This window comes from Oncorhynchus gorbuscha, linkage group LG02 (assembly GCF_021184085.1).
Source record: "Oncorhynchus gorbuscha isolate QuinsamMale2020 ecotype Even-year linkage group LG02, OgorEven_v1.0, whole genome shotgun sequence".
NCBI classification, from domain to species: domain Eukaryota; kingdom Metazoa; phylum Chordata; class Actinopteri; order Salmoniformes; family Salmonidae; genus Oncorhynchus; species Oncorhynchus gorbuscha.
This window is the reverse complement of record NC_060174.1, coordinates 75,338,643-75,354,986: the sequence shown is the minus strand read 5'-3', so window position 1 is coordinate 75,354,986 and position 16,344 is coordinate 75,338,643. Positions and strand designations below refer to the sequence as shown.

The window sequence follows — 16,344 nt, the reverse complement described above, 5'->3', positions numbered from 1 at the left end:
CAATTAAACTGTGTATGACCTGACCTGGTTAGAACTTACGACAGGACAGGGAGTCCTGTCAAGGTTCCTCTAATCTCGGGAGGAGGGAACTGCCAGCTTGGAACTGATAAACGAGTGGTGAGAACTATGATATTCTACGTATTAGGTAGGGAGGGAGTGAGTTATAAAATGGCATGTCTTTGTATTATGGACTTCAGAACGTTCTCTGAATAAACTTTACGGACATTTTGCATAAACTGAGTCTTTGCCTAATTATTTTTAAACCCAGGGTCTTACAAACCTCGGGGATTGGTCATCATTGGTAATTATTAGTTATCAGCCTCTAACCCTATTACTGGGGCTGAGTCACTGGCTTACTGGGGCTCTTTCATACCGCCCCTGGGAGGGGTGCGTCACCTGAGTGGGTTGAGTCACTGATGTGATCTTCCTGTCTGGGTTGCCCCCCCCCCCCCCCCTTGGGTTGTGCCGTGGCGGAGATCTTTGTGGGCTAGGGATGGTAAATTGGTGGTTGAAGATATCCCTCTAGTGGTTTGGGGGCTGTGCTTTGGCAAAGTGGGTGGGGTTATATCCTTCCTGTTTGGCCCTGTCCGGGGGTATCATCGGATGGGGCCACAGTGTCTCCTGACCCCTCCTGTCTCAGCCTCCAGTATTTATGCTGCAGTAGTTTATGTGTCGAGGGCTAGGGTCAGTTTGTTATATCTGGAGTACTTCTCCTGTCCTATTCGGTGTCCTGTGTGAATTTAAGTGTGCTCTCTCTAATTCTCTCTTTCTTTCTCTCTCGGAGGACCTGAGCCCTAGGACCATGCCTCAGGACTACCTGACATGATGACTCCTTGCTGTCCTCAGTCCACCTGGCCGTGCTGCTGCTCCAGTTTCAACTGTTCTGCCTTATTATTATTGGACCATGCTGGTCATTTATGAACATTTGAACATCTTGGCCATGTCTTTTATAATCTCCACCCGGCACAGCCAGAAGAGGACTGGCCACCCCACATAGCCTGGTTCCTCTCTAGGTTTCTTCCTAGGTTTTGGCCTTTCTCGGGAGTTTTTTCTAGCCACCGTGCTTCTACACCTGCATTGCTTGCTGTTTGGGGTTTTAGGCTGGGTTTCTGTACAGCACTTTGAGATATCAGCTGATGTACGAAGGGCTATATAAATACATTTGATTTGATTGGGATTGAAAATTCTCGTGACAAGGGTGACATCTCAAATCATAGAATTGACATTGATTAGAGATTACATCTGAAACCATTCTGATTAAATTCAGTGAACTCAATTAAAGGGAATGTTCTGAAGTTGATGTACAGTTTGATTTGATGTCTACAATTGATACTTGGCCAGTCAGCCTATGAAGTCATTAGATTAGGATTAAATCCTGCACTGATTTACTCACACTAAGAGATGCAAAGGGCTGGGGGGTTGAAGGTGATACAAATAGAATGTGGCGCTCGGCTTTACCCAGATTAAAACGCCTCAACGTCATTGGAAAAGAGCCATATGAGGGCCTCCCGGGCAGTGCAGTAGCTGTGCCACCAGAGGCTCTGGGTCCGAGCCCAGGCTCTGCCGCAGCCGGCCGCGACCGGGAGGTCCATGGGGCGACGCACAATTGGTCTAGCATCGTCCGGGTTAGGGGGGGTTTGGCCGGTAGGGAATATCCTTGTCTCATCGCGCACTAGCAACTCCTGTGGTAGACCAGGCGCAGTGCGCTCTAACCAGGTGCACAGTGTTTTCTCCGACACATTGGTGTGGCTGGCTCCCGGGTTGGATATGCGCTGTGTTAAGAAGCAGTGCGGCTTGGTTGGGTTGGGTTGTGTTTCAGAGGACGCATGACCTTCGTCTCTCCCGAGCCCGTACGGGAGTTGTAGCGATGAGACAAGATAGTAACTACTAACAATTGGATATCACGAAATTGGGGTGAAAGGGGGGTAAAAAGAAATTGGAAGAAAAGAGCCATATGCCATTAGATTGCTAAATAGCTAACAGAATGTATTTAATTATATGCATACTCACAGGACTCCACACACTGACACGGACTCTACACACACGCACACACACTCACATACAATCATCATTTAGCCTGCTGCTACTTTGTTTATCCTATATCCTGATGCCTTGTCACCTTACCCCTATACATATAGAGTGATATGGTATTGAGTGATATGGTATTGGAACTGACTCTGTATATAGTATGCTTACTTTCTCGTGTTCTTCTTATTTCTTATTTTTATTTAATATGTGTTTGTTCAACCTTATGTTATATTCAGCACTACATTGATATTGATTACTGCATTGTTCGGGTTAGAGAAAGAAATGCATTTCACTACACTTCTGCACTTGAAATTAAAAACTTTAATATTGATATGCGCACAATTATTTTCATGAACATTTCAAATAGATTCAGGTCGGGTGTTTATGGCGTAGCGGTCATCGTTTCAAATCTTGCATGTTAGAATATTACCATATATTATTGCAGATCTTGGTTGTACAGATTATCGTGCTGATCTTGACACTTAGCAGATATAATTTCTCTTATCAAAATAATTCTCCACTGAAACAAAACCTGCATTGTAATATTGATTGCAACCTAATAGCATGTAGTTGAAATCAATAGCACAAACCCACTACTTTTGCGTTTTGTATAGCCTTTTGGGTTAATAACAGGCCTTATCAACGCTGAGGCTATTTGAAGTAGCAACTGGCCCTCAAATCTCGCTCTGCACCAGAAGACAGGTTAAAGTAATGAGTATTCAATCTCAAGAGGCCTACTGTAGTCTTTACAAAGTACAACAGAGAATAGTATTTTATAGTTACCAGCCCTTTCAAGCTTAACATCCTTATCATTTATCGCCCTCCAGGTTCCCTCGGAGAGTTCATCAATGAGCTTGATGCCTTGATAAGCTCCTTTCCTGAGGACGGCTCACCTCTCACAGTTCTGGGCGACTTTAACCTCCCCACGTCTACCTTTGACTCATTCCTCTCTGCCTCCTTCTTTCCACTCCTCTCCTCTTTTGACCTCACCCTCTCACCTTCCCCCCCTACTCACAAGGCAGGCAATACGCTCGACCTCATCTTTTGCAACTCCCCTCCAAGTCTCCGACCACTACCTTGTATCCTTTTCCCTCTCGCTCTCATCCAACACTTCCCACACTGCCCCTACTCGGATGGTATCGCGCCGTCCCAACCTTCGCTCTCTCTCCCCCACTACTCTCTCCTCTTCCATCCTATCATCTCTTCCCTCTGCTCAAACCTTCTCCAACCTATCTGCTGATTCTGCCTCCTCAACCCTCCTCTCCTCCCTTTCTGCATCCTTTGACTCTCTATGCCCCCTATCCTCCAGGCCGGCTCGGTCCTCCCCTCCCGCTCCGTGGCTCGACGACTCATTGCGAGCTCACAGAACAGGGCTCCGGGCAGCCGAGCGGAAATGGTGGAAAACTCGCCTCCCTGCGGACCTGGCATCCTTTCGCTCCCTCCTCTCTACATTTTCCTCTTCTGTCTCTGCTGCTAAAGTCACTTTCTACCACTCTAAATTTCAAGCTTCTGCCTCTAACCCTAGGAAGCTCTTTGCCACCTTCTCCTCCCTCCTGAATCCTCCTCCCCCTCCCCCTCTCTGCAGATGACTTCGTCAACCATTTTGAAAAGAAGGTCGACGACATCCGATCCTCGTTTGCTAAGTCAAACGACACCGCTGGTTCTGCTCACACTGCCCTACCCTGTGCTCTGACCTCTTTCTCCCCCTCTCTCTCCAGATGAAATCTCGCGTCTTGTGACGAGATCCTGGACAACACCCTGTCGTTCTCAACTAACATCAAGGCGGTGGCCCGTTCCTGTAGGTTCATGCTCTACAACATCCGCAGAGTACGACCCTGCCTCACACAGGAAGCGGCGCAGGTCCTAATCCAGGCACTTGTCATCTCCCGTCTGGATTACTGCAACTCGCTGTTGGCTGGGCTCCCTGCCTGTGCCATTAAACCCCTACAACTCATCCAGAACGCCGCAGCCCGTCTGGTGTTCAACCTTCCCAAGTTCTCTCACGTCACCCCGCTCCTCCGCTCTCTCCACTGGCTTCCAGTTGAAGCTTGCATCCGCTACAAGACCATGGTGCTTGCCTACGGAGCTGTGAGAGGAACGGCACCTCAGTACCTCCAGGCTCTGATCAGGCCCTACACCCAAACAAGGGCACTGCGTTCATCCACCTCTGGCCTGCTCGCCTCCCTACCACTGAGGAAGTACAGTTCCCGCTCAGCCCAGTCAAAACTGTTCGCTGCTCTGGCCCCCCAATGGTGGAACAAACTCCCTCACGACGCCAGGACAGCGGAGTCAATCACCACCTTCCGGAGACACCTGAAACCCCACCTCTTTAAGGAATACCTAGGATAGGATAAGTAATCCTTCTCACCCCCCCCTTTAAGATTTAGATGCACTATTGTAAAGTGACTGTTCCACTGGATGTCATAAGGTGAATGCTCCAATTTGTAAGTCGCTCTGGATAAGAGCGTCTGCTAAATGTAAATGGAGGTCAATTTAATTTAAAATACACTACATGACCAAAGGTATGTGGACACCTCATGGGCATTAATATGGAGTTGGTCCCCCCTTTGTTGCTATAACAGCCTCCACTCTTCTTGGAAGGCTTTCCACTAGATGTTGGAACATTGCTGCAGGGACTTGCTTCCATTCAGATTAGTGAGGTCGGGCACTAATGTTAGGCTCGCAGTCGGTGTTCCAATTCATCCCAAAGGTGTTTGATGGTGTTGAGGTCAGGGCTCTGTGCAGGCTAGTCAAGTTCTTCCACACCGATCTCGACAAACCATTTCTGTATGGACCTCGCATTGTGCACGGGGGCATTGTCATGCTAAAACAGGAAAGGGTCTTAACCAAACTGTTGCCACAAAGTTGGAAACACAGAATTGTCTAGAATGTCATTGTATGCTGTAGCGTTAGGATTTCCCTTCACTGGAACTAGTGAAAATCTAGCCCGGACCATGAAAATCAGCCCCAGACAATATTCCTCCTCCACCAAACTTTACAGGTGTCACTATGCATTTGGGCAGGTAGCGTTCTCCTGGCATCCGCCAAACCCAGATTCATCTGCCAGATGGTGAAGAATGATTCATCACTCCAGAGAACACGTTTCCACTGCTCCAGAGTCAAATGGTGGCGAGCTTTACAACACTCCAGCCGACAGTTATTGTGCTGACGTTGCTTCCAGAGGCAGTTTGGAACTCGGTAGTGAGTGTTGCAACCGAGGACAGACAATTTCTACACTCTACGTGCCTCAGCACTCGGCGGTCCCGTTCTGTGAGCTTGTGTGGCGTACCACTTCACGACTGAGCCGTTGTTACTCCTAGACATTTCTACTTCACAATAACAGCATTTACAGTTGACCAGGGGAGCTCTAGCAGGGTGCCACCTTGAAAGTCACTGAGCTTTCCAGTATGGGCCATTCTACTGCCAATGTTTGTCTATGGAGATTGAATAGCTGTGTGGTCAATTTTATATACCTGTCTGCAACGGGTGTGGCTGAAATAGCCAAATCCACTCATTTGAAGGGGTGTCCACATACTTTGTATATATAGTGTAGTTCCACTGCCTCAACCCTTATGTCCCAACCTGATCACAGAGCATTTCGGATTATACTGTACATAAATGTACGTAGGCCGTCATTGTAAATAAGAAATTGTTCTTAACTGATTTGCCTAGTCAAATAGAGGTTAAATTAAAAAATCTGATATACTCCATGTAATTTGTTTAATTTATTTCGCCTTTATTTAACCAGATAGGCCAGTTGAGAACAAGTTCTCATTTACAATTGCAACCTGGCCAAGATAAAGCAAAGCAGTGCGACACCAACACAAAGTTAGACATGGGATAAACAAACATACAGGCAATAACACAATAGAACAATCTATATACAGTGTGTGCAAATGTAGTAAGATTAGGGAGGTAAGGCAATAAATAGGCCATAGTGGCGAAATAAATAACAATTTAGCATTAACACTGGAGTGATAGATGTGCAGAAGATGAATGTGAAAGTAGAGATAATGGGGTGCAAAGGAGCAAATAAATAAATAACAATATGGGGATGAGGTAGTTGGGTGGGCTATTTACAGATGGGCTGTGTCAATGATCGGTAAGCTGTTCTGACAGCTGATGCTTAAAGTTAGTGAGGGAGATATGACTCCAGCTTCAGTGATTTTTGCAATTCCTTGTAGTATGACATGTTATGTTTCGTATGGCATGCATTCATTGGTGGATGTATGTGACAAATTTGCAAAATGTAAAATATGTTACAAATATTAAAAGCGTATGATATGTTACGAATTCCAATTTGTTGTTGCTAATGTTAGGTAGGCTAGGGGTTAGTGTTAGAGGTTAAGCTTAGGGTTAAGGTTAGGTTGTTGAAGGATTAACTTTAGGGTATGGGGAAGGGTTAGCTAAAAGGATTAAGGTTGGGGGAATGGTTAGCTAACATGCTAAGAAGTTGCAAAGTAGCTAAAAAATAATAAGTAGTTGCAAAGTAGCTAAAATTGTGCAAGATGAGATTTGAACATGCAACCTTCAGGTTGCTAGATGTTTGCGTTATACGCCCACCCATCCACCTTTCATTAACCTTTTGTCTTACGCAACCATACCAAATGTAACATATTATACTAATTTAAGTGTCCGGGATTTACCATTTACTATGTTTCGTCTAGTCTATGAGATCAGGTTGTATGTCCAGACACATTGCGCATAAAACTCAGTGAAATTAATAAATACAAATAATAATGTAGGCAAAATCTCCTGAGCTCACACAAGCTCAAACCACACATAATGGCACATCTGAGCTTCAGCACAGCCTTGCACTGGACAGCTGTCACGTTCTGACCTTAGTTCTTTTGTTATGTCTGTGTTTTAGCATGGTCATGGCGTGAGTTGGGTGGGTTGTCTATGTTCCTTTTTCTATGTTTTGGGATTTCTGTGTTTGGCCTGGTATGGTTCTCAATCAGAGGTAGCTGTCAATCGTTGTCCCTGATTGAGAACCATACTAATGTAGCCTGGTTTCACTTTTGAGTTGTCAGTGATTGTTTCCTGTTGTAATGTTCGTTTCACATTTCAGGACTGTTTTGGTTTTTGTTTGTATCATTCACTTTGTGTTCTTCGGTGTTCAGTTTAATAAACTAAAATGGACACTTACCACGCTGCACATTGGTCCGAGGACAAGCGTTACAACAGCAACCAATCTTATTAACTGATGCTCGGGTGAGGCAGAAGCTTTAAATTGCGCATTACAGGCTTTGCTACAATCTGTTCACAAATTCTACATTTCCGCCTGGTCAAATTGACTCTACGCATTCCTAAGTGTACAATTAAAGGATGCTCATGACATCATTGTAAAGCCTGTAGATAACGAGATGCTGCGGACCTGCTCATTTAAAAATAAAATAACTTTGACCATTTATTTCAAACTATGAAGCCGAAGTAGCAAAATTCTAACTAAATGCAGTAACTGCATGCAGGCAGGTGTCCCGTGCCACTGTAAAAACATGCATGTTTGCTGGGTTCTTATCTAGCGTGAGTGGGAACATTATCATTGAGTTTTTCTTTACTTCTCCACTGCAGTGTATTTCTGGAGGCTAGGACTGGAACTATATCGCGCACATTAACGGATTGGATTACTTAGCAACTAATGTCATGACTAGCTGACGAAGTTACTACTAGTAGCTAGCTAATATCGATGAGACGAAACTAAAGTGAGGAGCGTTTGTCAATTGTCATGACTCGTGCATGTTATGCATACCTAACTAGCTATATATATATATATAGCTTGTGGCAAGGCAGAAACCGTGTCTGTCACTCTTCATCAGCGTAAATAAAAACATATTGATGAGGAAACGACATCACCAGTGTGCAAATTAAAAACCCGAGCCAGCTAGATGTTGTCCATTACAAATCTGTTTTGAATAACATGTTTTTTTACGGTCGGGACTGACTGCGCGGTCTAAAGTGACTGATTAAACTGCTAGCTGTTGAGCATTTTGAACATGACAACTTTCAAGCAACCCAAATACTACAAGTTAGCTAGTTAGCTAACTATTATCGAATTAGGCATTTGTTTCATAACCCAAATAAGGTTACACGCTAGCTTAATCTAGCCGACATAATACTTTATAACCTTTTTGTCGATCTGCAATGCTAGCTATCTATGCCATACCAACCTGCCTACACTGTGTGAAATTGCGGGCTATACTTTGGGGTGCTGAAATCAGTAGTTGATAAAGAAACTGATTTGTGTGTGACGTCGTATCTCCAGTCTGCACACACTAGTCACTCCTCAACTCCATCGTAAAATCGTTGAGTTTAATCCGCTAGCCGCCCATCCAACCAGCTAGCGAAATACTTACACTACAGAAAATACTGTAATGAAACAGCAGGGAGCAGGTCTCGAACCCTCGACCTTTGAGCCCGAGGTCCGGCGCGCTATCGACTGTGCCGCAAAAGCATGCTCGTGCGGCAGTCGATTTCGCACGAGTTTATAAACCCAGGCTCGTTACATTACATTATTCAAGTCCAAGTTGAATATTAGTAGTGCTGTAGTAAATGATCTATTATACAGACATTTCAAATCGCACGAATACTTTTTAAACCTACAAATATAGCATGTTAATTTCAAGCAAAACACATGTAATTGGATTTCCCGATGTTTTGAAGCTTTCTTTACCCTTCGTGCTTGTTGCTAAACTAAACAATGGGCCTCACGTCATTGATGACAGACCTGTCTTCCTCCATGGTTTTAGAGGTAGAGGGGCCATATGTGCTTCTTTGCTGCAGGCGACCATCACGACTAGACTCACCCCAGCTGCTCGCTGTCCTGCCACAAAATTCCCGCGTACTGGGGTTCCATATGGTGTCCTTCCAAGTGCTCTTCTCGGCATCTTTTGCCATTTCTAGATGTTTTTATTACCGGGCTTTATAGCCTAATGTAGAAAGTCGTTAGGGTGATATGTGAAGTATCTAGCTGTGAGGTAGGCCTACACTACAAAACTTGTTACAGAGTTGCTCTGGAAACAAACGGGTGCCAATTACTCAGATAGAAAGCAGAAAACCGCTATCAAGTACACAAATGAAGAGCTGCTTTGCAAAAAGGATGAAAATCTGGCAGCTCCGTGCTAGGGTATCTAATTACAGTTAATGTTGACACTACACTCAGTACAACCCCGCCATCTGCCGTTCTCGTCCGCATGCCGCAGAGTTTTGATGAGTGATGCTGAAATGTAGTGATACTGCAGTAAAGCGCTCTCTCTTCATCTCTCTCTCTCTTTACCAGTCTCTCTCTCGCTCATCGTCACTCAAACCTCACCCCCTACCCATCCCTCTCTAACCAATCATATGCCCCCTACAACCTGTGTTGTTCAGTTAACGTCAGAGGAAGGACTTGAGTGACAAGCATTCCAGCTAATTATAAGCACTGGAGATTCCAACTGCATCCTGTGCATGTGTCTAAAGACAGTGGTGCCACAGAAATATATGAAATATTTGGTGGGATTAAATGAGTCTTGAACATAGCTCATAGTCACATCCATCTGAACGAAATGTCTCCCCCTCAACATCCCCTTCCTGAAACCCACACGGTGAATAATGCAGATTCCCCCGAGGATGTGTTTATTATTTTGCGGTTAATTCCCCTGCAGTCCTCTAAACCTGGCCATCACAAGGGAAGGAAGAGGAAGGAGAGCCATATGGAGCTGACTCACACAATATCAATGTGATGCTTATTTGCACACAACTGGCAACTGGATGTCAATGATCACGTAGTTTACTGTAGAAGAGGCTAGCCAACAAGGAAAAGCAGGGTGATCTGATTATAGGCAGAGTCAGTATAAAGCCTGTCCAGATCTTTTGGGGAGTTGCCTTAGTTAAATTGATCCCTGCATTGCGTGGCAGTGGTGTCTGGTCTCCCAGTCAGTCTAATGGCAATGCAGGGTCAAGTCTAAAGTCTGATGGATTACTCTGCAGTAGTCCCGGTGCCATATTATGACGTGGCCTGCTCTGCCGCTGGCATCCATCCGCGCGCCCGTGTGTGTGTGTGTGCGTGTGTGTGTGTGTGTGTACATACAGTATACTGCATTGATGAATCTCAGAGATTGGTAACTAGTACAAGCATTTCCCTACACCAGCAATAACATCTGCTAAATATGTGTATGTGACCAATGAAATTTGATTTGATGAGAATGGTGCCCTCACATGGAGATCTAAGACATTACAACATGCGGTGTCACCGGGTCCATGGCCTTGCAGCAGAATACATTTACATTACATTTAAGTCATTTAGCAGACGCTCTTATCCAGAGCGACTTACAAATTCTGTTAAAGTGCATTCTGACTGTCTGCAATGGTTTAAACCAGAGACAATCTTCTACATTCACCACTACTTATGTTACCAATGATAGCAGATATAAGACCTAAAACATAAGAAATGTGAAGATATAATGCAAAGCAAAGAGTTTGTTAGCACGCTTGTATGTCATGACATGAAACATAAACATGCAGAAATCCTGTTCATTATATCAAATGTATTTAATTACGATATCAATGTGAATATAGCACTGCAGTGATTTCCAAGGTACACCGTATCTTACCATATCAATATAGTATGGCACTCATATATTGGCCACTGTTTTAGTCAACACACAAAGCTGACAGCTTCTGTAAACTAGTTAGTAGATGATGCATAAGTTATCAATTGTTGTGATGAATTAAAAACAATATGATAACTTGGTATATCTGAAATACAATTGGGCACACTTTTCAATGGATTTGGGATAGAACCCAAACTCTGACATGTTTTCAATGTAAGGAATCCCTGCATGCATTGCAGTTCCTTCTCTCCCTCAAGATGGTCTTCATCATTGTTTGTTTGTTTTAAACTATAGTCAAATGACTGATAATAACCTGGACCATCAAAACTGACTGGTGAAGTGGGCAAAACGTGAAGCAGTGACTTAGTAACATTGGTGCAATGTCACCTCAACATTTTGGATACTTTTCACGGGGTGGAACTGCAAATGTACAGGTTGGTGCGAACTATTAAAGCAACAACATCAACCAGGAGACATTCAAGTGCCAGAATACAAGTACAGAGGGATTGACTCATTAAAGTACAAACTTCATCTCACATGGCTTTTTCAGTAAATAAAAACAAGTATGTAACAACCACAATAGTAGTCATGTTAGATATGGCCATGAATACTGAAATTGTATTTGTAGTTTAATTAACAACAACAGTAGTAGTAGTAGTTCGAGATAGCAGCAAAGTATTTAAGAAAATGTCCAAACAATGATCAAACTGAGTTGTTCAAACCTGTACATAAATACAATGTATGTAGAAAAGGGCATAAATACAACAACTGTATGTACTGCATAAAGGGAATATTGCACAAATATGATACGACAATTGTGAGACATTGCCTTCGTCTTGAGGGCTTGTCATTTATTGGTGGAATCATACAGTAATGTGTGTGTAGACCAATTGCAACAGATAAAGTAACTAAAAAAATTTTTTTTCAACAATTGAACAAATGTACGTTTATACATTATATGCTACATTATATTTATTGATTACAAGTATGAAAGTGGAAACAATTGCTACATTTTCAATACAGTTGTACATCTATTTACAGTAATATATAGGGGTTTTGTTTCTCGTAAGCCTATGCTATGTTTTTATGCAGGATCTTCCAGCATTCTGTTTGAGGTGTGTGTGTGATGATGTTACACAGCCCTATCAACTGCAGCTTCTTCTACCGTCTGTGTTGATAGGTGTGTCCTTGCTTTGTTTTCATCAGCAATATGCAACAGTGAGTCACATGACCAGTGGGGTTTTCTTTTACTGGTGATGTTTTTTGTACAATTCATCTGTGTCCTTTTGTATTGCATTTGAGTGTACAGAATGTGCCATCTGTCATAATGTATTTTTAAATGATTCCCCCAGCAACACTTTCATCTTTTTAAACAACTCCAATTTAACATTTCAGCAGGACTTTTCAAGTTGTATGTAGTTATATAATGGCATCTTCAAGAATAATGTTCAAATCCCAAATGACCATCTCCTCACAATTAATTGATGTGGTTTTAAACAGTACTGTATGTCTGATCAATGACATGCAGGATATGACACTTTAACTGTGACTTTGAGTTCAAGTCTGAGATATGTTTTGGCCAGCTGACACGCTTTAACACCGTTACTCCCACATTGGGAACATATTGCTATAAAATTGCAGAAACTTTGAGAAAGTCTGTATATTTACATTACAAATATGCAAACAGTCAGGTTGTATTTCCCTCTTCAATCATGATTATCTCCACAATAACAATCTACTTCTACCCAAACAACAAGGCAAACCAATCCATCTCATATGTACTCAACATGTTTCAACGCTTCTATAATAGTAAGAATCCCTTATCCCATCTCTTTTATAAAAGGCTAGAGAGAAGTGTGTTTTAAATGTCTGTAACCAGGTTTCCATCCAAACTTTTTTTGTGAGGAAAGTACAAAAAAAATGTAATGCCAGGCCTGATGGAAACAAAACATTTTTTGGTAAACTTTTCAAACGTCGACAAAACAAAATATGCTAGAGAAGGTGGGATCTTTTTGTGTCGGTAAAATTAATTATGCGAGAAATATCGGTGGAAATGCTACTATGCGCAAATATTCATATTATAACCATCATATCGCAGTAAATTTGAAGTCACGCGATGACATGTTGTGTGGGACTTGTTGGGAAAGGATGCAGTTTAAAAGGCTACAAATTAAATAAATTACGATGAAGTTCACTGGGGTGGTGAATGTGCAAGGTGATGAGCTTGATGCTACTTTCCAATAAATATCGATGGTCTTATTTGGGTGACATGATCATCGATGCTTGGCTGCCGTTTGACAAATGCACATAATCTTGCTCTTTTGTCCATGATAATCTTTCATCAATATCGGTGTGCACACTCGCTATAATAAAGCAACATGTTTTGTTCGAAAACCACCAGTAGACTTGAAAAAGTATTTTTTATGCAGTACAATGTAACAGCAACATTTATTTTATGTGCACTAATTCATCACTCACAGTCTTTTATGTGCAACAAGTTCATTTAATGGAAACACATCTCTGGTGGGAAAATGCACATATTGTTTTTATGTGGATTTGAGAATATTCGCATGTAAATCTGTCGTCAATTGGATGGAAACCAAGTTTATGTCTATATGCTTGAACACAAGTGTGTATAAAATGTATCTTGCTGAGGATCAACCTTAAGTCTCATTAAAACCCTCCCTCCCAATGTCCATGACATTTGAGGGAGAGAGGTTTCATGTCAACCATGAGTTGATGTAAGCTGTACTTAAAGTAACTGTTCAGTGAAAATCTCACTTCAAAAGTTTATATTCTGTTAACTCATACCAAATAATGTTGTTGACTTGTCCTATACTTGTATTTGTGGCCAAAGTATACATTGGAGAGAAAAAACTACTTAAACTTGTATCTCAGATGTTTAAAAAATGCATTCTATTTCCTCATACTCCTGAGTGGCCTACTCACATTAATATTTTGAATCACCAGTATACGCCCACACCATTCTGTTGTTCTGGTACGCCCACACCATTCTGTTGTTCTGGTACGCCCACACCATTCTGTTGTTCTGGTACGCCCACACCATTCTGTTGTTCTGGTATGCCCACAACATTCTGTTGTTCTGGTACACCCACAACATTCTGTTGTTCTGGTACACCCACACCATTCTGTTGTTCTGGTACACCCACAACATTCTGTTGTTCTGGTACACCCACAACATTCTGTTGTTCTGGTACACCCACAACATTCTGTTGTTCTGGTACGCCCACAACATTCTGTTGTTCTGGTATGCCCACAACATTCTGTTGTTCTGGTACGCCCACGCAATTCTGTTGTTCTGGTACGCCCACGCCATTCTGTTGTTCTGGTACGCCCACGCCATTCTGTTGTTCTGGTACGCCCACGCCATTCTGTTGTTCTGGTATGCCCACAACATTCTGTTGTTCTGGTACGCCCACGCCATTCTGTTGTTCTGGTAAGCCCACAACATTCTGTTGTTCTGGTACGCCCACGCCATTCTGTTGTTCTGGTACGCCCACGCCATTCTGTTGTTCTGGTACACCCACACCATTCTGTTGTTCTTGTACGCCCACGCCATTCTGTTGTTCTGGTACGCCCACGCCATTCTGTTGTTCTGGTACGCCCACGCCATTCTGTTGTTCTGGTACGCCCACAACATTCTGTTGTTCTGGTACGCCCACGCCATTCTGTTGTTCTGGTACGCCCACGCCATTCTGTTGTTCTGGTACGCCCACGCCATTCCCAACACAGAAAAGCTGATTTTTAACATACTTAATAATAAAATGTTGGAAGGAAAACTATTTCACTCATAATGTAAGTAGTTATAGGTAATATTTCATAGTAATCTGGAAACACTGGACAGTTACTTTAATTTAGGCCAAATGAATTGAACCAGTGTTGCTCTTATAGTATAAATACTCCCTCTTGTGGTATAAATACTCCCTCTTAGGGTATAAATACTTCCTCTTATGGTATAAATACTCCCTCTTGGGGTATAAATACTCCCTCTTAGGGTATAAATACTCCCTCTTATAGTATAAATACTCCCCTTTTATTTTATATCAGCGAAGTTGAGTCGACTAGAGTTTAATAAATTAATAAAGAGTCAAGGAAGGGCTTTTAGAATACTACATTTAAAGGCAAAGAAATCACATTTAAAGTGTAAAATATCACACAGTACTGACTGATTGTATGTCTCTTCTTGGTTTCATGTTGTATTGGTATATCCCTCAACTGAATCTTCCCCATCTTTTTCCATCTCTACAAAGTCATACTTTAAATCACTTTTATGTTTCAGTTGTTCATTATTTTTCTGGCCCACACACCTCTAAACATCTCAGTAACCTTGACGACCTTGTATCAGCTCCGCATGAAATGTGTCTTACCATGTTAGAGCACAAAACTCTCATCTTACTCTCATGCATATTCTCTCTCTTCTGTGGTCAGCGGTAATCACACTGTCACTCCTAAGAGAGAAAACAGTCCCCACCTTTTGTAGAAAGTGATTCCCACCATCTCTCTCAACTTGTAAACTTCTTGTGTCTCACAACAATTGTGCCCAATAGTACTTATTTAGTACATAGTACTTGCCCCTATCTTTCTACGGTACCTCTCCTGCCCCACCCGCCCCCCTCAGATGGCAGTGTCCCACACCACAGCCTGGGGCCTCTGGCAGGGAGGTGTGCCCGTCTTGCGGGGTTCAGGGGTCCGTCTCCAGCTAGGCAGGATAGGCATGCTGTCCTGCTTACACAGGCTCTTGTCCGGGCGCCGCTGGGCCTTGATCTCTTTGCATAGGCAGCGCTTCCTCTCGATGACCTCCAGCAGCTTACCATCCCTCTGGGTCTGGGCTGCAGATGCAGCGGCGCCCCCGGTGTTGAGAGGCTGTCCCTGGGCTAGCTGAGCCAGGTGCTGGAACTGCAGCTGGAGGTGGTGCTGCTGCTGCAGCTGCTGGAGCTGTTGCTGTAACTGCAGCTGCTGCTGATGGAGTTGGAGCTGCTGATGCTGTCGAGACAGACTGGGACTGCAGGGTGTCTGGGAGGAGTGGGACAGCCCATGCAACTGGCCAGAGAGAGGCAGATAGGGAGAAAGAAGGGGAGTTAAAGGAAGATGCATGATTTGGGTATTTTGTATCAGTACATTACCTTCAAATTAACCTGGGGTATGCATGTAAACACTGAATCTTTGTTGTAGCACTGAATGCCTGAACAGCTTCTATCCCCAAGCCATAAGACTGCTAAATACCCGGACTACCTGCATTGACTCTCTTGCCCTGACTCTATGCACACACACTGGACGCTACCCACACACTCACACATACTTAAACTGACACTCCAACACACACATACACCCACACACAAATAACATGCATACACATGCATACTAATGCCACACTCACACACACCCACACACTTTCACACTCACCACATACAATGCTGCTACTGTCTATTATCTATCCTGTTGCCTAGTCACTTTACCTGTACCTATACAGTGGGGCAAAAAAGTATTTAGTCAGCCACCAATTGTGCAAGTTCTCCCACTTAAAAAGATGAGAGAGGCCTGTCATTTTCATTATAGGTACACTTCAACTATGACAGACAAAATTAGATTTTCTTTTCTCCAGAAAATCACATTGTAGGATTTTTAATGAATTTATTTGCAAATTATGGTGGAAAATAAGTATTTGGTCAATTACAAAAGTTTATCTCAAAACTTTGTTATACAC

At 43.0% G+C, this 16,344-nt stretch overlaps 2 protein-coding genes across 3 annotated transcripts in view; both read right to left on the bottom strand.

Moving 5' to 3' along the window:
* The window catches only part of LOC124009792 (sodium/potassium-transporting ATPase subunit beta-2-like), a 38,026-nt gene extending 28,723 nt beyond the window's left edge, over window positions 1-9,303 (bottom strand). The window contains exon 1 of one of the 2 annotated variants that reach the window (XM_046321966.1): window positions 8,835-9,303. In XM_046321966.1, coding sequence (XP_046177922.1) covers window positions 8,835-8,925 — 91 coding nt within the window. In that variant the 5' untranslated portion in view covers window positions 8,926-9,303. The remainder of the gene's footprint in view (window positions 1-8,834) is intronic. The other variant, XM_046321975.1, reaches the window with a different exon arrangement.
* A 5,194-nt stretch (window positions 9,304-14,497) lies between these two features.
* Window positions 14,498-16,344, bottom strand: part of LOC124009788 (neuronal tyrosine-phosphorylated phosphoinositide-3-kinase adapter 1) — a 54,922-nt gene continuing 53,075 nt past the window's right edge. Inside the window, exon 7 of the mRNA XM_046321952.1 lies at window positions 14,498-15,680. Coding sequence (XP_046177908.1) covers window positions 15,255-15,680 — 426 coding nt within the window. The 3' untranslated portion in view covers window positions 14,498-15,254. The remainder of the gene's footprint in view (window positions 15,681-16,344) is intronic.